Source organism: Stenella coeruleoalba (genome assembly GCF_951394435.1).
Source record: "Stenella coeruleoalba genome assembly, chromosome: 17".
NCBI lineage: Eukaryota > Metazoa > Chordata > Mammalia > Artiodactyla > Delphinidae > Stenella > Stenella coeruleoalba.
In genome coordinates this window covers 1,274,635-1,297,268 of record NC_137163.1, presented here as the reverse complement: position 1 = coordinate 1,297,268, position 22,634 = coordinate 1,274,635, and the positions used below count along the sequence as shown (strand labels likewise).

The 22,634-nt window shown below is 58.1% G+C and overlaps 1 protein-coding gene across 4 annotated transcripts; it reads left to right on the top strand.

Moving 5' to 3' along the window:
* The first annotated feature begins 5,730 nt into the window (after positions 1-5,730).
* Positions 5,731-8,436, top strand: GPIHBP1 (glycosylphosphatidylinositol anchored high density lipoprotein binding protein 1). 4 transcript variants are annotated; one of them, XM_079901568.1, is made up of 7 exons: positions 5,731-5,873; positions 6,098-6,289; positions 6,493-6,590; positions 6,910-6,987; positions 7,174-7,293; positions 7,884-7,997; positions 8,110-8,436. In XM_079901568.1, the coding sequence occupies exons 3-7, from the start codon at positions 6,539-6,541 to the stop codon at positions 8,343-8,345; spliced, it is 600 nt and encodes a 199-aa protein (XP_079757694.1). In that variant the 5' UTR covers positions 5,731-5,873; positions 6,098-6,289; positions 6,493-6,538; the 3' UTR covers positions 8,346-8,436. The 4 variants fall into 4 exon arrangements, with proteins under 4 accessions (XP_079757694.1, XP_079757695.1, XP_079757693.1 ...); XM_079901569.1 differs by lacking the exon at positions 6,098-6,289; XM_079901567.1 differs by having other exon boundaries at positions 6,098-6,590.
* The last annotated feature ends 14,198 nt before the right edge of the window (positions 8,437-22,634 follow it).

Genomic DNA, 22,634 nt, shown 5'->3' with positions numbered 1-22,634 from the left:
CACCTCACTGCTTGATTGGAGTGGGGTCTCCTCGGTCCCCAGTGGGCCTGGTCAAGCTCTGGTTCCAGCTCTGAGAGTGGAACCTGCAACGTGTTTGCCCAGTCGGCCTTGGCAGGGCTCTGGAGAAGGCTCTAGAAGCAGAGGGTGGGAGCACAGGTTCCGAGCGGCGTGACAAGGTGCCTCCCCCAGGCCCGCCCACTCCTGCCTTTACAAGGAGGTGGACCCCGCTGCCCTGCTCTGAGGGAGGGAGACGAGGGACAGGTAGGAGTCCGTTCCTGGCCAGCCAGTGTCTGAGGGGCTCACCAGCGCCTGTGCCCAGGCCGGGCCTGCTCCGTGGCAGGCCAGCACCTTCCTGCGCAGGGTCAACTGTTTTGCGTGCATTAATCCGACCTGAATGGCAGATGGAAAGACGCTGTGGCCACCTCGTCACCCATGTGCAGAAACAAGGCAGAGGGGTGGAGAGGCCTGCCCAGCTCGAGCTGGGAGCCCCTCTGAACCTCCTTCTTGTTTCACGAGCCAGGACCGTAGGGAGGGTCAGGAGGCGCCTGGAGAGAGTGGTGGGGGGGCAGGTTTCTCAACCGCCCCTCCCCAAACGTGCCCAGACGGAAACCCGTGGGGCGGCCGGACCAGCACCTGCTAGCCTTCCCCTGAGGTTCCTCATCTCACCCTCCCGGTGCCTGCTCTAAACTGAGATGTGAGTCTTGAGCCAAGCCTGGGTTTGGATCCCAGAGCCCCAATTCCCTGGGGGTCCTGGTGAGCCCAGAATGAGAAGAGGCACCAGGCTGGGGGAATGAGGAGGGCAGTCCAGGAGGGAGGCAGCTCCAGCAAGAGCAGAGGCGGGGCTTCCCTGGTGGCGCCGAGGCTGGGCGGCTGCCTGTCGATGCAGGGGACGCGGGTTCGCGCCCCGGTCCGGGAAGATCCCACATGCCGCGGAGCGGCTGGGCCCGTGAGCCATGGCCACTGAGCCTGTGCGTCCGGAGCCTGTGCTCCACAACGGAGAGGCCACAACACTGAGAGGCCCGCGTACAGCAAAAATAAATAAATAAATAAATAAATAAATAAATAAGAGCAGAGGCGGGACCTCGCCTGGGCTGCAGATCAAGGGGACTGACCCCTCCCGTCCCAGTCCTGCTTCAAAGTCTGGGCCCTGGAGTCTCTCACCTGCGGCTCAGGGGGCCCAGCTCCATAACAAGACCCGCAGCTCCCTGGGAGCAAGCAGCTCGCTGCCTGAGTTCCACCTTCTCCAGGGCTCTCTGTGTCCCGGCCCCCATCACCCAGAATCCCCTGCCCCATCCCCGCCCCACCGGATCCTGGAGCCACAGCCTCCCACTCAGCGAGCTCCTCAGGCAGTGGGCAGGGCCCTGCACCCCAGCTGCACTCCCTGCCTCGACCCCCCCAAGCTCAGGGCCTCGGCCAGTCCGCCCATCCCTGAGTCTCAGATTCCTCATCCACACGGCCCCCCATGGGCTCCCCCATCCCCTCCTCCCCACTCCCCCCAGGGGTCTCACCTCGCCCCTCTCCCACCACCCCCTTCCCCAGCAGGACTGCTGGCAAAAGCCTTATACCTGAAGTTCTGCCACCACACCTGCCGGGAGTCCAGGTGGGACGTCCCGGGATGCGGGTCCCACTGCCCTCCCTGTGCGGGAGAAGCGCTGCGGCCGGGAGGGCCCTGAGGGCCCAGCCCACGGCCCGGGGAGGGGCGCCTGCTCGTCCTGGGCCGCAGCCCTGGCTTCTCGCGGGGGCGCGTCCCTGCCGCCAAGTTTGACTTAAGTGACGCCCCCCCGCCAAGTGCAGACCCCCGTCCCGAGCTCAGCCATCAGTGGCTTTCCTTTCTTCCCGGCGTCTTAGGTCCGAGCTTGCGGGGTGGGCAGCGCGGGGCGGGCGCAGTGCAGACGTGAGGTCTTGGCACAGAGTGCCAAGCCCCCCCATACCCCCTCTTGCCACGCAGCCCCGCCTAGCCCGCGTAACCGCTCCCCGATGCAGGACACAAAGAGCTTCTTCATCCCTTTCTCCGGCTGCAGAGAATCCCTACAAAATTACTTTCAGCAGTAACAGCTCAGCGCAGGGGAGGTGGGTCCCTACTGCCGGGAAATAAATGCCGTGCAGGATGTGCCCCTCGCCGGCGCATTTTCCCCAGGGGGCGCCAACACCAAGGCCTGCAGCCCTAGGCAGGGGTGGGCGAGGCCGACGGTGGGCGGGGCCAGAGCAGCCTCAGCCCAAGCCTGGGTGCTCCGGCCCTCGTGCCGGCGCGGAGGCCGGGGGTCCGTGGTGGTGTTACAGGGCTCACTCGTGGACGAGAGCGCAGCTCCTGGCACGTGGAGATGTCCCCACATCGCCGTCCGAGAGCTGCACAAGGAAGGAGATGGGAGGAAGTTCGGGTGGAGAATTAAGGAAAAGGGTGGCTTTTCAGGGACTTGTTTTTATTTTCTCAGTGAGAGACACTTGAGTGTGTTTACATGCAGAAGGAGAGAAACCAGTCCAAAAATTAAACACAGAATCACCATGCAATCCAGCAATCCCACTTCTGGGCACAGACCCCGAGGAATCGGAAGCAAGGACTGGAAAAGCTGTCTGCACACCCGTGTCCGCAGCGGCATTATTCGCAGTGGCTAACACACGGTGGCGGCCCGGCAGTCCGCGGCAGATGGAGGATAAACACGATGTGGTCTCCACATACAACAGAATATTATTCGGCCTTTGAAAGGGGGGAAATTCTGACAGGAGCTGCAACGTGGATGACCCTCGAGGACTCTACGCAGGGGAGGGGGATGGGGAATGAGTGTTTAATGGGGACAGAGTTTCAGTTTTGCAGATGGACAACAATCTGAATGTCCTTCATGCCGCTGAACTCTACACTTAAAAATGGTTAACGTGGCAAATTTTATATTATGTGTATTTTACCAATTAAAAAAAATTGGGGGGGGGGGAAGGAAGAACCAGGAGACAGAAGGGAGGGGAGCTGAAGATACAGGGGAGGAGAAGGAGGCCGGGGATGGGGAGGCCGGAGGAGGGGCCATCCAGAGGTGGGTGACGCTGGGCACAGGGTGGGCAGGGCGGCAACCTCGGGGCCCTTGCCCCCAGAGGCCTGGCTTCTCATAGAAGTGGGGGGGGGCGGGTAAGCTGAGGGTGCAGGAGCAGGGCGTGCTGACAGGCACCGTGGGCTGCGGGGGGGGTACCACAGGCAGCCCCGCAGCTGGCGCCGGACACCAGGGATCCGTGGTGGGGCTTGGGGGGCAAGGGGAGGTGAGTCTCTCCGAGGTTAATGTGGATGGGCCGAGAGTGTCCAAGGGTTAGAGGAAATCAACCTGGGGTGTGGACGTGTGGAGGTGGGACGGGGGCAGCTTGAACAAATGGAGGATGGGGGCCTGGAATCAACAGATGGCTCCTTACACCCTGATGTGTCTCCTCACGGGGTCCCGGGGCGCAGGGGAGTCGCCCCCCGAGACCACCTGGAGCCGGCTCCCTCTGGCCAGCCCACCCGCACGTGCCTGTTTCTCAGTTATGGATTTCAGGAAAGAAAGAGGCTGTGCCGTATCACCGTCCCTGGGAGCTGCCTGCCTGGCCAGTCACTGGGGGGCCATCAGAAGCAGAGAGAGAGCCCACGAGAGACCCCTCATGGCCCTCTGACCACCGGGGAGGACGGTCTGGACTCTGATCTAAGAAGGAAGGCCCTCCCTCTGCTCCCAGAGGCGGAGACAGTTGGCTGCACAGAGGGTGGGAAGGAGCCCGGAACAGGGAGGGGGGCAGGAGGGCCGGCGCATCTGCAGCCCACATCTGCCTTCAGAGGCCCCGCTGGCCCGTGGCTGTGCGCTGCCAGGCCGGGCAGATGCCCTTCCCGCACCCACAGCACCAACCTCCACCCCTCAGTCAGAAGCGTTGTCCATCCCTCCCCAGGTCTGGGTCCGGTTCACTGTGGTGACCCCAGAGGCCCAGAGTGTGGGTTCACAGCGCAGACTGGGGCCACACCGCTCCCCAGAGAGAGATCAGGGCTCATATCCTTCCCCTACCACCTCCCCCTCTGCCAGGGCCGGACGGGGTGTGGACGGCCAGTGTGCCCCGTCCACGGCCGGCACCAAGGTCTGAGGATAAAGCTGTGCTCCGCCAGCCAGGAGGAACAAGGTGACTCACTCAACTCACTTGGCCAGAGGGGGCCAGGCCTGGCAGGGGGGGACCCACACCCGCTGCGCCCACGGACCATTCACGGGAGCCAGCCCGACCGAGCAGGGCAGAGCAGGCAAGGCCGGACCCACACCAGGCAAGGGTCTGCAGGCAGGAAGCTGGGCCCCCAGGCTGCCCAAGAAGAGCGCTGGTGCGCGTGGGCAAGGCTGAGGGAGAAAGCCCTGACGTAGAAGGGCAGAGGCTCTAAAGTGGGCCTCGGGTGCCCACAGGGCCACCTGCCCTCAACCCTGGCCCTTGGGGTCTGAGGGAGCCATGTCCCCACCCGGGGGGGCTTCAGGGGTGGCCCTTGTCACGGAAGCCTGGGGTCAGAGAGCTCCACCAGCAGGCATGTCTGAGGCCAGAATGTCTGGGGGGGTTGAAGGGGGACCCCACAATCACTCTGACCTGAGGGCTGGGGGCCTCGTGCACTCCTGTGGGCCACCAGCCTTGGCCAGGCCTGGCCATGTGACTGCGTCCTTGTGAGTGGGACCAGCCCCCAGCCCCCTTGCTGGGATGCGGCAGAGGAAGCAGCGCCCACTGTGGGGGAGGAGGGGTGAGGTGCAGCCTGGGGCAGGGGTGGGTGGGGAGGGGGGAGGGGCAGTCAGCGTAGGGCTGAACCTCTGCAGAAATTCCTTGTCGGTAAAGCAGTGATGGTAACATTACCCAGCCCTAGAGTTGTTGAGGACAAGTAAAATGACATTTAATTTTACTTAGTGAATTAAATGTGCTAGTATTATTTGCACCTCGGCCGAGGCGGAGCTGGGCCCGTCTGGGGGGACAGGTGGTGGGTGAAGCCTCCCTGCTCCCTAACAGTTCTGGGAACCCCTGTGGAGCCCTTCCTGGGAGCAGCTCCCGTGGCCCCAGATCAAAGCACCTGCAGGAGGAAGCCAGGTCTGCGGGGGCAGCTGGGTGGGGTGGCCGTGGACACAGGCCTGAGCAATGAAGAGGGCGGGTCCAGGGCCGTGAGCACCAGACTGAGGGAGACCCTGGCTGGAGAGTGATTTTAGCCTCCAGAGGGGGAAGGGCTGGGGGCAGCTGATAACGGAGGCCGGGCAGCTTCCTGCAGAAGCTAAGGATGGCCAGGCCGGCCCAGTGCCCACTGGAAGGCGAGAGTGCACTGGTCCAGAGGAATGGGGGAGGGATGATGACACCTGGTGGCTGACACTTCAGAGAAATGTCATCCAGCTGGCCTGTGGGGACTGTGACGGGAGCCGTCCTACACGCCAGCGGGCACTGGCTCTTGATGGCCACGACCACTGTGAGAGCACTGAAGTCCACAGAACCAGGGAAAAGGGGACTGGGCTCAGGCTCAGGCGGCCTTACCCCAGAGCCAGCTCTCAACCTCTGCTGCAGGTGGTCCCTGAGAATATTCCACCCACTGGGGAAACTCAGGCTGGGCAAATTCAGGGGGTGGGCCACGCAGACAGTGGGCGGGCTCACGTAGACAGTGGGCGGGCTCGCGTCCCTGGCTCCAGGCCCCAATCTAGCTTCCTGCCCCCGCCCCCTCCTTTCCGTGGCCTCCAGGAAGGGGCTTCTCAGCAGTCCCCGAGCACAGTCTGCGTCCCGCAGGGGAGGAACGGGAGAGTGGGGCAGCCCAGGCCCACACAGCGCAGCACGGGCAGGCTCCCAGCGGCTCCCCAGGAGGCCTCCACCCTGTCCTGGATGGTCGGCGTGGAGCTCTGGAGGGCAGGGGCCTCCAGAGGATAGGGTGTGAGGTGATGGTGGGAAGGCTTCTCTGAGGAGGTAGCGCCTGTGTGGGTGGGACAGCCTCGTGGACGTTGGCAGGAACAGCATCCCAGGCAGAGGGAACAGCCAGGACGAAGCCCCGAGGTGGGAGGGAGGGCAGCCGGCAGCCAGTGGGCGAGCGCAGGGCTGGCGGGACAGGCAGGCCCGGCGGGAGGACTGCAGCTGTGCTTTTCTTTGAAATCCTCTCAACAAGGCCCCCGGAATGCGGATGACGACTCACGGCTGAAGGTGCCTGGGCAGTGGTCTGCAGCTGGAGGGCCCGTGAGGCCAGGCTCCTGGGGCTGTGTGGCCTGGGCCCGGGTCCTTGGGGTCCAGACAGGGGGCAGTGGGCTGGCCGGCCCACACTACCGGGCTGAGGCCTCAAGGCCAGGACAGAGCCACACAGGTGACGGGACGCCCCAAGGCCAACCACAACGACTTCCTCTCCCCCACCCAGCCCCTGGAGTCAGGGAGGGAAATGACCATCCCTGGCCCAGTGCCTGGCCTGGGGGCCAGTGTGAGGCCCATTGTTTGAGGCTGGAGCTGGGGGGTCCAGGGCCTCCGGGAAGCCCCCGGCAATGTCCTTTGTCCCACTTCCCACAAATCCAGAGGTCCAGCGAGGAGCCGGGTGAGCAGACGCGGCAGCTCCGGCAGGATGAAGGTGCTGGTGGCTGTCCTGCTGGCTCTGCTGCTGTGCGGGCAGCCAGGTACTCGGGGCGAGGAGAGACGCTGCAGCGCGGGGGACAGCATAGTCCAGGCGCACAGGACCCCCAGGATCACCCAGCCTGGGGGCAAGACATGGCTTGGGAAGAAAGAGGGAATGCAGCTGGAGGCCGAGGCCACAGGGAGGTGGATGGGACTGTCGTGGGTTCCCACGGGTCCCTGAACCTGCAGCCCCGGCCCAGCCAGGCCCTGGGGGCACGGGCTCCCTCCCCACCCACCCCCAGCCTCAGCCGCTCAGAGAGGCAGGCTGTGGGGTGCCCTCTCCTCTCCCAGCCTCAGTTTCCTCTTCTGTGAAATGGACAGGCCATCCTGACGGCTACGGGCCAGCTGCTGCAAAGGGCCAGCACGCACCCCCTAGTGCTGCCGGTAAGGAACACACAGGTAAGGAAGCAGGGCCGGGGCTCGGAGACCCAGGCAGTGACCTCACCAGCTTGGGAGGCGGCGGGGAGGACAGAGGGACTGGCAAGGGGGCTGATGGATCGAGGGGTGGGGGCGTGGCACTGGACCCCGAGCATGTGTCCTCTGTGCCCGGGTAGTGGAGGTTTACAGGCGTCCCTGCGCGGCCAGGCAGAGGGCGGACGCAGGAGGTCGAGGATGATGACGTGGACGCTGGACCTGAAGGCTATGACGAGGATGACGACGAGGAGGACGACGAGGCCAGCGTGACTGCAGGCAGCAGAGGCACAGGTACCTGCCCACCCCGACCCCACGGTGGGCCACTTGTCCCCCTTTTCCAACACATGCGTGGGCACTGCCGAGGGCCAGGGTCCGCGAGGCTGACGGTGAGGACACAACAGGCAAGGGCCTCCACCTGTGAGCATCCCTCCCCTCGTGGGGGGAGGGGGGAGGAGGGGCCCCTGACACTCAGCACACCCTCACTTCTCACCCTGACCGTGACCCTCAACTGCCATCCAGAGTAGGGAGGCCTAGAGAAGGAGCCATTCCTGGGAGGGACAGTGGTGTCGCGGCAGAGAGGTTAGAGAGAGTTCACCAGGCAGGACAGCAGCACAGCGGAGCCCGGGATGGGGAGACCGGAGAGTCACAGGCCCTGGTGTGGAGTCCTGTTCAGAAAGACATGAGCAGCCTGGCACTGGTGGGGCCGGGCTAGGGGAGGGAAAGGGGCCAGTCCTGAGGCAGGGGCGCAGGGTTCGTGGGGGTCAGCTGAGGATGCGTGAGTGGGACAGGAGCTGGGAAAAGGCCTCCGAGGTGGAGAGGCCGGAGGTGGGGGGCTGGGTGAGCGGGGGCGCGCTGGGGACTGAGCCCGCCCGGCCTCCCAGTGCAGCTGCGGTGCTACTCCTGCCAGTCCCTGCACCGGGACGAGAGCTGCAGACAGATGCAGAGCTGCATCCTCCCCAAGACCTGCAAAACCATCGTCTCCCACTGGAATACTGGTGAGCAGGCCACCCCGGGGCAGCCGGACGGGAGGAGCCCGTCTCCCACGTCTGTGCGGGGCCTCGTCCCTACAGTGTGACGCACTTTCTCCACCACCCCCTTCCCACCCAGAGTCAGGTCCCCGGACCACCTACTCGGGGTGGTGTGCAGACACATGTCAGCCCATCAGCAGGACGGTGGATGGATCCCTGACGACCATATCCTGCTGCCAGGCCAGCCTGTGCAACATCCCGCCCTGGCAGGACCCCCAGGGAAGCGGGGCAGCTGGCCCCCGGGGTAGACCCTCAACTGTGGCCACCGCCCTCCTGTTCAGCCTCCTCGCCGGCCTTCAGGCAATGGTGTTCTGAGTGGGGGGGGGGCCCACCCCCACCCCCAGCCCGGCTTATACCCTGGCTGGTCAGCACTCTGCCCACTGTCTTCCCCTCCCTTCCCCTCCCCTGCCCCCACCCCAGCTTTGGAGAATAAACTGGAAGCGTCTGTAATGATCCGGCCAGCACTGGTTCCTCACAGCCACGTCTGCCTCTCCTCAGTGTCCCCATCTAGCGCCCTGGCCTCCTCTCCCTGCCTGTGTGTGGCACGCTGGCCAGCATGTGGGCCTTAGGTCCAGGCCTCAGCTGCTCACAGGGTGGGTCCACCCAGCTCCCGCCCCTGGCAGAGAAAACACTCACCATGTGCCTGGGGGGAGACCACCCCAACTTGCTCCCCAACTTCCCACCAACAAAACACCTCCATCCAGGTGATGGGCAGCCCATCTGGGGGAGGAGACTTTGGGAGGAAGGCTTCCTTGGCCTATAGGAGGAAGGGCCCTCCACCCCGGGAGGATGCTGGGATTTGAGGGTGGAGTGGATGAGGGGCTGGAAGAAGAAGAGAAAAGAGAGGGAGGCTGGAGGGGTGGTTGAGATGGGACTTTGCAGCCGATCGCTCAGCCTGGTGGGTGCTGGGGGCATAGGGGCAGTGAATGGGGCGGTCAGGCCACCAGTATCAGGGAGGGGTGACATGGCCTCTGGGCTCCTGAGGAGAAGAGGAGGGGAGCAGTGGGAGGGGGCCGGGTAGGAGAACCTCGGCTTCCCCAGTGTCTGCTCTGGCTAGGCTGGTGTCATTGGCTGCTGGGCACTTGGCCTTCTTGACTGGTGACAGGACAGAGCCCTGGAGTGGGAAGGAGGAGGCCTGGGCCTGGGCCTCAGTTTCCCCATCAGAGCAGTACAGAACAAGGCTTAGAGGACCCCTGATCCCCACCAGCTCAACATCCCCTGGGCTGGGAAGCCCAGAACTCTATCCTGCCTGTCAAGTATCCCAGCAGGCAGAATAGTCTCCCACTTTCCATTCTCCCCTTTCCTTACTAATGGAAACATCAAGGCCTAGCTGGGGATGGGGGGAAAATCCCTTAGGTAGAGATGGCATATCTTTCTCTTCTCCTTCCTCCTTCCTGTGGCTGGAATGATGGCTGGAGCACAGCAGCCACCTTGTACCATGAGGCAACATACTGAGAATGGCAGGGCAGCATGGAGGAAGGGGCCTGGACCCATTACACCAGCCTTGCACTGCCTAGCTCAGGACCCCTTTACCTGGGAGGGAAATAAATCTCTGCCATCTTGAAGCTAGTTATTTTGGGTTTCTCTGTTTCTTGCATTCTCACACGCTCTCATGCATATGCACGTATTCACACGTACTCCCACTCGCACACACACTTGTGGACACACGTTTGCACACACAGTCCCTAAGAAAGCATAGCAGATAAGAGCCGAGCTCGGGGGTCACACTGCCTGGGTTCAAATGTTAGGCCCACACCCTCCAGCTCCAGCCCCGGGTGAGCCCCTTCGCCTGCAGCTGGGCTTCTTCACCTGCCAAGTGGGAAAGTAGGAGACCCTCTCCCCTCCCTGCAGTGAGAACTGACTGAACCGCCGAGGGGGCTGCTTGTACCCATGCCTGGCAGAGAATAAACGCTCAGCAAGCTACTGTTGTCAGGGCAACCCTCACGCCCTGCCCCTGTGTGCCACCTGCGAGTGCAAGCTCATGGGAGACGCCCCACCCGAGTCCTTCACCATCACAAGAAGCCTCGTTAGCCACACCCACCCGCTGCAGAAACACTGGGCGCCATCACCCGCATTCACAGGATTCCCTTCCACCCTCCGCCCTGAAGCCCCCAGAGCTCTGAGAGCACAGACGCCCCACCGTGCACCTCTGGAGCTGACCTCCTTCACGGCCCTTGGCAGCAGGAGGGAGCCAGGTCGGGCTCAGTCTGAAGCCACTGGCTGAAGGGCCTGCCCTGGGCTCCTGCTTTGGCGACAGCCTCTTCTCTGGGCTCCGGGCGCACTGCGTGCAGCTGGGCCCCTGATTCCCGCCCTGGAGAGCAGAAAGCACAGCCCTGACCCCTCACTGGGGCTTTAACATGCCCCTGCCCGAGGGCACAGGAGGAAGCAAGTGGTACCTTGAGCGGGCAGGTCCAGCTGTGGGCGGGGACCTGATGTGCCTGCCGGGCACCCGGTCCCAAAACACCACCCCTCCCCGCTGCCCAGCCAGCTCCCTGTCCTGGCACCCAACAGTCCATCCGATGGAAGTGACACTTCTGCGCAAGGTCACGCAGCTGGTGGTGGCAGGTCCAGGACCCAGCTGGGGGCTTCCCGCCGACAGCGGCCGCCTTCCCGGGGGGCCACGGGCCAGGCGGGCAGTGGCGCCAGGGCACCTGAGTCAGAGGTTGGAACTGGCTAGATGGCGGCCAAGACCCAGCTGGGTCCCCAGGCCAAGCCCAGCATGAGGTGTCAGCAGACGGTCACAGCCAGGCCTTGTCACAGCGCGTCTACGCCTTCCCAGGAGGCTGGCGGAGGGCATACCCATCTGGATCACTGCCCCTGTTCCCCACGGCTGCCGAAACAAATGACCACAAGCTCAGGGGCTTAAAACCACACCCGTGAATTATCTCACGGTTCTGGAGGTCAGAAGGTGTCACGGGGCTGCGTCCCTGTTGGAGGCTGTGACGGTCAGTTTTATGGGTCAGTTTGACGGGGCTAAAAGGGGTGCCCACGTAGCTGGCAAAACATGATCTGGTGTTTCTCTGAGAGTGTTTCCAGAAGAGCTTGACATTTGAATGGCGGGCCTGAGAAAGGAAGGTCACCACCCCACAGGTGAGTGGCCACCACCCAGTCCATCCAAGGCCCAGATGGAACAAAAAGTCAGCAAGGACAAGCTCTCTCTCCCTTCTGGAGCTGGGCTGTCCATCCTCTCCCGCCCTCAGACATCGGGCTCCTGGTTCCCAGGTCTTTGGACTCAGAGGGAATTTACCGCACCACTTTCCTGTTCTCGCGCTTCCAGAGAGCAGGTTGCGGGGCTCCTCGGCCTCCAGGACCACGTGACCCAATTCCTATAATCAGTCCTCTGTGCGTGTCTGTGTCCTGACCTCCTCTTCATATAAGGGCACCAGTCAGATTGGCTTGGGGCCACTCTTGTGACCTCATGTACCTTAATCGCCTCTAAAAACCCCATCTCCAAACACAGTCCCGTTCTGAGGTCATGGGGTTAGGACTTCAGCATGTGGATTTGGGGGACACCAATTCAGCCCATCGCAAGGGGCTGAGACAGGGCTCTGTGGGGGGCCCAGACGGGGGCAACAGCCCTGAACTGAATTTAAAGGAGGTGTTTGCCAGGGTGGTGGAGGTGGGGGAGGAGGGCCGGGGGACCTGCAGGCAGACGGGGTGCAGGGTGGGTCGCGGTGGGCAGGGGAGGGCTGGAGCACGGCTCACAACTCCAAGACTCCGCTCCCCAGCCCTGGGCCCCGCCTGCGGCCCTCGTGAGCACAGCTGGTGGCCAGGCAGGGTCGCCCGCTCCTGCTGGCTTCCTCAGCACTCGGCCCGTCTGCTCCTCGGGTGCCTGTGTCCCCCACGAGCCCCATGGCAGCGGCAGCCAAGCTCCGAGCACCAGGTCCTGTGTGCAGACCTTCTCTGTCGGCGGAGGCAGTCCTCGGCCCCCCTGCAAACCCCGCCCCCAGGCTGGCCCCGCCCTGCAGAGGGCATGCACCTGTGGTGACCCTGAGCCTGCCTCACACCTCCAGAGGTTGTGCTGTCGCGGCCTGCGGCTCCCACCTGCCCACCCCGCTGAGGGCCTCCCATATGGAGGTCTGGGGGCCTCGCCGGAGCCCCTCACCCCAGCCCTCCCCACTCCCTCTCCTGCCCCGCCTCCCCGCTCTCAGGAGTCAGGAAGTGGGCTTCCAACAGGCCCAGCGCTGGTGAAGGGCCTCTAGCCGCACTGGTCAGGCAGGAGAGGACGCCCGCGGAGCCGGCAGCTCCTCAGACACCCGGCCGCGACGGCAGCGGCCCTGTGAGGTGCCTCCTTCTGGACAAGAGCAGGCGCGTGAGGGGCCCGGGCGGTGGGCCAGCCTCCGGGCCTCGGCGCTCAGGCCTCGGGACCCCCCAGAGCAGGCCCTTCACCCTGGGCTCGTGCAGGCGCTCGGCCCCCCAGAGGGCCCTCCTGGAGAGCCTGATGCTGGAAACTTCCGGAGCCTGGTGGCCCTAGGTGAGGGCTCTGCCCTGCAGCTCAGACGCTGTTGCGGCTTCCCGGCTTTTCCAGTGTGACGTGGATGGGGCCCCGCCCTGCAGAGGCCATGCACCCGTGGTGACCCTGAGTCTGCCTCACAGGAGTGAGATGCCTGCCGGGCCTCCAGGCTGAACTGGCCTCTTCCCGGCTGAGGGACCTTGGCAAGAGGCTCGGCCTCTCTGTGCTCAGTTCTCTCTTCCGAAGAGAAGAAACTGCAGAAGCACGGAGCCCATCTCCTAGTATCCCCGTGGAGGCTGGCTGGGTGCCGGCTGCCAGGCGCTGGTGCACCACCGACGCCAGGGGTGAACGCCATGGTCACTGCTCTGACCCCGGAGCTGTCCCTGGGGAGTCTGCTCTGACCCCGGAGCTGTCCCTGGGGGGCTGCTCTGAGCTCCGAGCTGCTGTCCCTTGGGTTGGGAGGGCTCCTCTGGGCCCTGCCCTTTGGCCTTTGGAGGCAGGCTTTCTGTCTCTCCTCCCAGCATTGGGTGGACCCACTCGCCCTGCTCCCTTCCAGGTGCCCTGCCCGTGTCCCACCCCCTGGCCCCCGTGAGAAGGGAACAAATGAACCCAGTGGGCAGAGGGACCCCTTCTGTGTCCCCACCCAGCCCTGGCGCTGGCAGACAGCTCAGGCAGAATGCTGTGTTCCCTTCTCCTCTGGGCTCAGCCGGGCTGCCAGCTGGACGAGGGGCTGCGGGAGTCCTGTCCCAGTGGGCAGTCCTGGGCATCCCGCCCCAGCTCCTTTAACGTGCTGTTTTCTTTGGGACTTCCTTTCTCTTAGCACAGGAAGCAGATGGCCGTGGTCGCATTTCCCGTCCTTGTTCGCAACCATGAGAACCGGGTGAGGACGAAGCAGTGACCCCAGAGCAGGACATTCCTGAGGACAGAGACTCCCGGCCTTCGGCCTTGGACAGACCCAGTGGCGCCCTCCAATGACCACCGGGGTTTGCAGAAGTCGATGGACTCGGGGACTGGCCAGCAGCGGGAGCTGAGCGAGACTGCCGACTCCTAGGCGCACAGTCTGACCGGAAGGGAAGGGAGTCACAGCGATGTCACTCGAAGACGTCAGGCCTGCACACATCAAGGGCTCCTGCCTGAGAGCGGGTCGCGGGGAGGCCCACTTGGGGGTGCAGAAATGTGTTTCAGTGTCAAGAATGCTGACCAGAGCAGAGCCGCTCTCACCCATGGGACCAGGGTGGCTCTGGGCACCCAGAGGTGGAGAATTGGGGCGGGGGCTATGCTGGAGTAACATGGAAAAACCTCCCCTCAGGGTGTCCCCTTGCTCAGCCTCATAATCCTCCCAGAAAATACCCAGGGTACGTGGCAGAGGCGGTGGCACGTGGGCTGTCAGCCCTGCAGAGCAGGCGTCCTGGAGAGGAGTGGCCCCATGAAGCCCCAGCCTCAGCACGTCCTCGGGCAGGAAGCCCCCGAGTGCGGTGGCTGCAGGAAAGCCCTCAGCTCCAGACGGCTTGTGATCCACCAGCTGCAATGAAAGAGAAGCTGTGCAGACGGAACACAGACTCAGCCCAGGGTGAATTTATGCTGAAGGACAGGGGAATGTCAGCTGTGGTCTGGTTTCCCTTGCCCATTCCCGTCCCCATCCTGGCTCAGGTAATGCCTAGCGATTTATCTCCCAGTAAGTCTGTAAGCAGATGAAGGTGGGAAAGGTTATGTAATTTGTGAATGGATGTACTTACCACCCACCCCTCACCATCACGTGTAAGCCTGAGGGGGCGGACCTTAGTTTTTCTAAATAAATTGTGACACACAGTTGAGGAACACGCCAAAAGGTCAGAAGTCAGTGTTGTTTGGAAGAACCATCGTACTGACCACTCGACTCCTGTGTGTCGGGAACAGCAGTTCTGGACACTGGCTGCCCGCTAGAATCATCCAGGGGTGCTTTAAAAAATCCCAATGATAGATGCCCACTTCCCCACCCCACTGTCAAATTAGCACCCCTGCGGGGGGGCGGGGGAACGCTTTCTTTGCGCTCACAGGTGTTCCCAACGAACAGCTCACGGTGACCACTGCTGCGCCGAGGGGATCTCGCCCTCTGGTGCCGCTCGAGCCTGACTGACCACCAGAGTCGCTAACCCTAACCCCCATGGCACTGTTTCACCAGCTCTTGGAGGGCACCTGGAAAAAAAGGTATTTTAAAAGATTCCGAGGGGGTTCTGAGGAAGAGCAGGTTTGGGAACCAATGACACAGAGGGACAAAAACGAATAAGGACGCAACAGTCCTGCCAACCGAGGAACAAAGAGACCAGTGTTCACCAGCACCTGCCTTGCCCCCCAACGGCCGGGCATCTCCCACAGGGGTCTCATCTGGTCTCACGGAGAACCCCTGAGGTCAAGTTCCTGTCTGCACCATGTAGGTGAGAAAATTGAGGCTGTAGGGCTCAGGCAGGGTGGGGTTGGCGGCCAGACCCTCCCTCCCCGCTGAGGTGATCAGCTCAGTCCTTCAGCTCCAGCATCAGGCGGGAAGCAAAAGCCGCTCAGCGAGCCCCACAGTCTCATGGGGGTCACATCCCTGGAACGAATCAAATCACACACCTGTGTATGTATGTGTACGTATGTGTGTGCATGGTGGGTATGTGTACTGGTGTGTGTACGTGTGGGTGTATGTAACTCCCAAGTCTCGGCTTCTCAGACTGAATCCTGACCCATCCAGTAGCGTGATCCGAAGACTTTCTGCCCCAGCCTGACCTTCTAAATACTAGGTGTTGGGTCCGTCCAGTGAAAAGATTCTTCAAGCTTCTAGAAGGTTTGGACTGGATAGAGAGCATGATGTGAGGCAGCGGTGTGGACAGGCCACATAAGGATCACTTCTGTGGCCTCTCCCAGAGCCGGGACCACCAGGGTGCGGGACAGACCAGCCAGCACATCCCGCCCATCCCAGCTCTTCACTTGCAAGTTCCCTTTCCCAGCAGGGCTGTGCTGAGGGCTTCATTCTCCCGTGCAGCCTGCACACGACCTGCCTGCAGGGGCGGCGCAGCCCTCACCCCCGAGTGGCAGGAAACCAGTGACCATCCCCAGCCCACGACTGGCGGTGCAGCAGGCGTCTGGGTCCAGTGGTGTGACGCTGGGCAAGTCTTAAGCTCTGCGAGCCTTAGTTGTTTCCTCTGGAGAGCAGGTTCGGCACCAGCAGCACAGTGAGGCCAGAGGAGGTGATGGAAAGGAAGACATTTCACAGCCAAGAGCATGGCCCCGTGTAGCTGCCGTGGCCAAGCTGACCGTGGAAGGTTTGTGTCTATAGCCTTGACTCAACAGTGAAGGGAGGAGGCCTGGGCCTGAGACCTGGGGGCTTCGGAGATGATCGAGGTAAGACCTGAGCTTATTTGGGGGTTTGAGAGAAAGGCTTTTACTAGACTGTGCTGTCTTTACCCAAGACGGCACCCACTGCCCAGGACTCCGGTCAGCAGGGCCCATTCCAAGGCAGTCAGCCTGCTGGGGTCAAAAGCGCCCCGACCCCTGTCTCTGACCCCGGGATGTTCATTCATTCTGGGGGAGAGTAAAGAAGCAAAGAAATAAATATCACAGTCAGAACCTCCCTGGTGGTCCAGTGGTTAAGAATCCGCCTTCCAGTGCAAGGGACATGGGCTCAATCCCTGGTTGGGGAACTAAGATCCCACATGCTATGGGGCAACTAAGCCCGTGCGCCACAACTACAGAGCCCACGTGTTCTGGAGACCGTGTGCCACAACTAGAGAGAAGCCCGCGTACCGCAACTAAGACCCGATGCAGCCCAAAATAAATAAATAAGTATTTTTATAAAGAAATAAGTAAATAAATATCATGGTTTTCAGACCGTGGTCACTGGTCTGAAGAGGTCAAGCAGAGGCCGCGGCGGGGGCAGCAACTTTCCACGAGAACTGTGAACCACACGTCACTTTTAATTTTCCAGTGGCCACATTAAAAAAGAAACAATTACTTTTATTTAACGCAATATATCCAACATACTATCATTTCAACGTGTGATCAATATTTTTAAAGTACTGAAATATCTTACATTGCTTTTTCTTTGTTTCATATTAATTCTCCCAAATCTGGAGTGTGAGTTTGCCCTCACAGCCCACCTCAGTGTGTACCAGCCATGACTCCTCCGAGGCTCAGAAGCTGCTGTGGCTCTGGCCTGGTGCTGGACGGCTTGGGCTGGAGAGGGGGTGGGGTGGGTTTTAGGTAAGGAACAGAGCAGTGCTCGCCTCCCCGAGAGGAGGGCTAGCTACAGCCAGGCTGATTGTGCCGGCCCGAGACTGCCCACAGCGGGCCGTCCACACCTTGTTGGATAAACACTCAGCGAAGGGGGCCGGGCAGGGCAGGCCCAGAGCAAGCAGGGAGAGACAGAAACCCGGTGCCAATGCGGGGGCTACACGGGGGCAGGCAGCATGCTCTGTCCTCATTACCCGGGAGTCCCTATGTTCCTCTGAGCCTGACAGCTGTCTGCCCTGGCCCTCCCAGGCCACAGCCAGCCCGGAGGACCCAGGAATGCAAAGGCCTGGGTACAAAGCCCAGGGGCGATTGTTTCCCCCACTATGCAGCCACTTTGTTCTTCTGTAAAAGAATCGATTCCCATTCCCCTCTCTCATTTTGGACATGTTTACAGACTTCAGAAGGACTATCTGAGCTAAAAATATATAGAAGTATGCTTAGAAGAAACACGCCAAATATTGTCAGTTTGAAATAGGAGCAAACAGAAGAAAGGAGGGGGTTACCTTACTTACAAAAGCAACACAGAGGTTTCCAGTTTTGGGTCTGACGTATAAAATCAACATACATTCACTGAAATACAAACAGTAGAGAAATACATAAGAGCAAAAAGTAAAAAGCCCTTGTCCTGCCCCTATCCTCACCGGAGGTGACCACTCTCAGATTTAACATTCACCCTTCCAAGGATTTTCTATGTATATGTGTGTGTACATGTGCATATGAACAGATACATGTGTGTGTTTCTTTCACACAAATAGAATTTTACTAAACATATTACCTTGTGGCTTGGGTTTTTTTCAATTAATAGTAAATGTGTTGTGGAAATTTTCAATTAATTATGAATATTAACTATTTATAATTCATTTTTTCAGATCAGAACATACAGATTTACCCAGAAATCCAGATTTTTATATGAACGATCCCAAATTTTAAGTTGCCAAATAGTTATTTTTATTTACTCACTGAACAAGCAGTGTTGACTTAAAACAATAAAATAGCCAGTTATTTTACAAGCAAAATGAGTTGACTTGGGAACAGCGACGAATTGCGATTTGGGACCTGCAATCCATGGGGAACCACAGGCAAGTCTGGAGAACAAAGAGAGGAAACTCTTTTATAGAGGAGAAGGGGAGTTGGAAGGGGCTGTTCTAAACAGAGTCCATTGGAGGAAACTGGGAGTTTGAAGGTTAGTGGTTTTTCATTGGCTGAGCTGTTGCCCGGTGGGGAGAAAATCTTCCTTCCTCCTGCTGGGTAGTAAGCGGTAACCTTCTCCTGCTGGGTCTGCAGCTGACGTGGAGTGACAGGATGTGAGAGCTCCCCCTTCTGGCCTCCTGACTCCATTTTAAATGATGTTTCTGTTCATTAAATTTCACAGCAGTATTAAAATAACAACAGAAATCTAACACAAAATATGTCCACAACCCCATTGCTTAATCAAATTACGTTTTCATGCATGCATATGCTTACTTAAGTTTTGAATAGTCACAGTTAATTCTGCATCTCTATTTTAATATTATCGTGTGTCTTTTTTCCACTTCGGCACAACTTTATTTCTCCATTCACCGTCCCTCTCATTTTGCCTCATCTCCATATACCCCATCTGGTAGCCAAAGTTAATAGAGACGCAAACTACATCCTGCAGGCCAAGTCCGGCCAGCTCCCTGTTTTTGTAAATGAAGATGCAGTGAAACACAGCCACCTTATCTGTTTACATTTTGTCTATGGCTAATTTCACACTTCCAGGGCAAAACTGAACAGCTACGACAGAAGCCATCTGGCCTGAAAAGCCTCAAATATTTACTAGATGGCCCTCCACAGAAAAAGTTTGCTGGCCCCTAGTCTGGTGTGTGGGCTTCCATACATTTCTCCGTTCTCATATGGACATATAGAAACAAATACATGAATATAGGTTTTGTTCTAGCCATTGTTTGCTTTTATAATAAAACTTGCTTTCTTTTTACTTAACAACATCTTGAGGACAGTCATTGTGCATGTGTGTGTGTGTGTGCGTGTGCGTGTGTGTGTGTGTGTGTGTGGTATGATGATTAAGAATACAAGCTCTGGAGTCAGAAGCTTGGCTCTGCACGCACTAGCTCTACGACCTCTGGAAAACCGTCTGACTTCTCTGTTCCCCAATTTATTCAGCCGTGTCATGGAGATGTTATAGTACCTAGATCATTGGGTTGCTGTGAGGATTAGATGAGATAACACATGTAAAATGCTTAGAACATTCAAAAACTCTTAGTAAACATCAGCTATTATTGTTCATTCAAAAATATGTATTGAGGAAATTCCGCATAGTTGAAGTAATAGCAGCAGCATAAATCTGAATCTTCTAACATTTCCTTCAAAATATCAATAAAGAACAAATAAAACGACAGAAAACTCATGCCCTAGGCATAACTATGACAGAAAACATCCGAACCTTGAGTTACCTGTAAAACAAGAAGCAAGAAGGGGAATTTAAGATCCTGTGAGACAAAAGAAAGTTTTCAAAAATCAAACATCACACATCCTTTCCCCACTGACGCCCCTCTTCCACAAACAAAAGCCACCAGGTAACGAAACTATGCTTTTCTTTACATTGACACAAGAGGTCCCTCTTGGGCTAGGAATCTTGAAAAACAACCCATACCTCTGTACACAGAAATGCAGGGGTGAGCTCACCATCTCTCTAAAACCACTACACAAAGGGAGAGCAAATGGGGATCAAACAATTCGGCTCATGAAAATTCCCAAAATAACCAATAGCAAAATAGAAGGAAACTGTAACTCCAAACTGAATCAAATATCTGCAAGTATTTGGAGATATGGAAACAAAGGGAAAAAAAAACTTGAATCAGAACAGAAATGAACAAAAAGCAGGAAGAAATAAGGGAACTCAGGAAACCATAGAAGAAAAATCAATAACCAATCAGAAATGAAGACTGAATGACAAGATGCACAAGGAAGAACAGATTCGAATGAAATTCATAAGGCGGGCAGGAAAAGACAAAGAGAATTTAAAAATGAAGAAGTAAGAAGTGTTAGAGAGAAAGTGATCAAAATGGAAGAGATAATGTATGGAAAACTGGAATTCCTGAAGAAAATAAAACAATGGAACAGAACTAAGACTTAAAACTATAATCCAAGAAAAGTTTCTGGAAATAAAAGAAGACCTAAATCTACATCTTGAAAGGGATCACGAGGTACCAGGAAAAACATAAGCCACGATGACCAAGTCTGAGACCGCCTAGAAAAACTATGAGATTTTGACGATAAAGAAAAGGTCAAGGTTCCCAGGCAAAAAGGTCAAATACTTTCCAGGAGCAGAAGAATGAGACCAGCATCAAATTTCTCAAAATCCACAACAGTAAGCAAAGCGACAATGGAGCAGAAGTTTCAAAAAAGACAAGAAAGGAAACTGTGAACCAAGGGTTGTGTAGCCACTCACACTGTGATCGTACCTCAAAGGGATCCTGTACCTTGAGCCCAACGTGAGGGATGTGCCAGAAGCTTCATCCAACCAAGAGATGACAGGAACTTCAGCAAAAAAGATGGACGGTGTGATCACTTAATGCCCTGACCTTGGATCTAACATAAAAAAAAGTGAGTGGTGGGACTTCCCTGGCCATCCACTGGTTAAGACTCCACGCTTCCACTGCTGTGGCCTGGGTTCAATCCCCAATTGGGGAACTAAGATCCCGCAAGCCGCGTGGCGTGGCCAAAAAAAAAGTGAGTGGAAGAATGTACTTTATGTGTATTTTCTGACCAAGTAGAAATAATGTAACTTCTAAAATGTGAGGAGGTGGGAGAGAAGGAGGCGGGAAATCTCCCTGATTGTGTATCAGCGACAGTACAAGTTAGGGTAACATTCAATCTAGGTGAGCACAGCTCTTTCCTGCTGAGCCAAGCTTGCCTCCCATGTGCCATTTCGTGTCCTAGAATTCTCTTCTCCCTGTTGGCCCCCCACCCATGATCCCCACATCAGAACACATGTAGGCGCCCGGGCTACAGCGCCCCACCGAGAAGGAAGCCGGTATTCTGGAAGGTGAGCATTGTGAGCACCTGGCAGGGGCCTGGAGCAAAGGATGTTCCAGAAGAGCCTCCAAGTCCCCCAGCTCTCCTCACAGAGGCTGCCCTCATGGAAAGGGGATCCCCCGTCCTCACTCGTCCCCCAGTGTTGCTGTACATATTTATAGAGCAGCCGGTGGGGCGCGGGGGACGGGTCTCGGTGACAGCAGGGCTTCCTGGCCGGGGAAATGGCCTCTGACCAGACCTTACACACCAATGCTGTTGGCATCACCTGGAGCTCCTGGTGGACCAACTCGGCCACCAAAGGGGGGCTGGAGGGAGCCACCAGGGCCACCAGGAGGCCAAGCTTTGTGTCTCTCCTCAGAGAGAGGAGAACACCTTTCTTTCTGCTGTGCTGCTTCTTCTCAGTTGCATTCTCTCTGTCCAGCCATCAGTCCCTCAATAATATTGATTCTGCACCAGTTCTGGGCTGGGCCGTGCTTGGGGTCCTGGGGATACACAGGTGAATAAGGCAGGTGCTGATCCGAGTCATAGGTAGGATGTAATGTGTAGAGACAGACGCACAAGCAGAACAACTCCACATAAAGTTGCAAAGGTAGGACAGAAGCACACACTGAGGGCTGAACTGAGCAGAGTCTTGGAGGACAGGTCAGTCAGGTGCAGGAAGGCGGGAGGGTATGTCAGGTGCAGGGGAGCTCAGGGCCTGAAGCCCAGGCCTTGCAGAAACGTGCACTACTTGCTAGCGTCTCATGGAAGGGCAAGTGGTGGCAAGAGGGTGGCCAGCAGGTCGCTGGAGGGCCAAGGGAAGGGGACTTCTCAAGCCTGTAGGGGGAGCTCTCACGCCCAGCGTGTGTGGGACCAGCATCCCATCCCTTGTGCTGTGGGACCAGCCCCTCCCAACTCCCCCCTCCTCCTTCCTTCTAGATTTGCCTATGGTCCACCATAGCTTGCATTTCCTGAATTGCAATTCCTCTGGCTACTCCCACATAAACTTGCTTTTGCTGGTAAAATACCTGGCTATTATTATATTACTGAAGTTGACAGTAGCAACAAAGAAGGAAGCAGAGTTGAGTTTGGTCTTGAATATTTTGAAATCATGGTATCTAAAGCTCCTGCAAGGGTGAAGTCCCGGAGAGAGCTGGACAACAGGGGCTAGAAATAGAGGCACGTGGGAGAAGGCTGTATCTAGGTGGCATGAGGGTCAAGTGCCCATTCGCTGCACCACACATAATGAGACCCCACCAGGAAAAGCAAAACCGTGCGCCCCCAAAGGCTTGATTTTCTGGCGTGGGAAGGGAAGATGAACATAATAAACACAATAATAAGGAAATTACATAGTATGTTAGAAAGTGGAAACTGCTATGAATAAAAATGCGGAGAAGGGTGAGGGCCAGAAGGTGGAGAAAGAGGCAGAATGCTGTGGTATTACAGAAGGTGACCCCCAACAGTGCAAGCAGCACCCAGGACGTGCTCCTAGCCAGCAGACTACAGCAGAGCTGACAGAAGGCTGCTCCTACCGTGAGGTCATATGAGACTCCACCCCAGCAGACCCGGGCCAGAGGCTCTCCACTGACCCTGAAGGAGCATGAAGAGGGCCACATGGCAGGGAACTGTGGGCAGCCTCCCAACAGCCCAGAAAAAGCTGGCCTTCAGTCACACAGCCACCAGGAAAGGAAGCCTGCTAACAACCACATGAGTGTGGAAGCAGATCCTTCCACAGTCTCGCCTCCAGCCGAAAACACAGCCCGCGGACACCATGACCGCAGCCTTGCCAGACTGAGCAGAGGACCACCTAAGACTCGTTGGACTCCTGTCCCACAGGAACTGTGATATAACAAACACGTATTGTTTTAAGCTGCTAACCTTGTGATAACCAGGAAACTAATACACAC

What these genes read in the sequence shown, in the direction of transcription:
- GPIHBP1 (XM_079901569.1), top strand. Translation starts at nt 6,539, where the DNA reads ATGAAGGTGCTGGTGGCTGTCCTGCTGGCTCTGCTGCTGTGCGGGCAG. An exon ending in TGCCGGTAAGGAACACACAG is followed by an intron (nt 6,988 to 7,173) that starts GTAAGGAAGCAG and finishes CTGCGCGGCCAG; the next exon opens with GCAGAGGGCGGACGCAGGAG. An exon ending in TGCAGGCAGCAGAGGCACAG is followed by an intron (nt 7,294 to 7,883) that starts GTACCTGCCCAC and finishes CCGGCCTCCCAG; the next exon opens with TGCAGCTGCGGTGCTACTCC.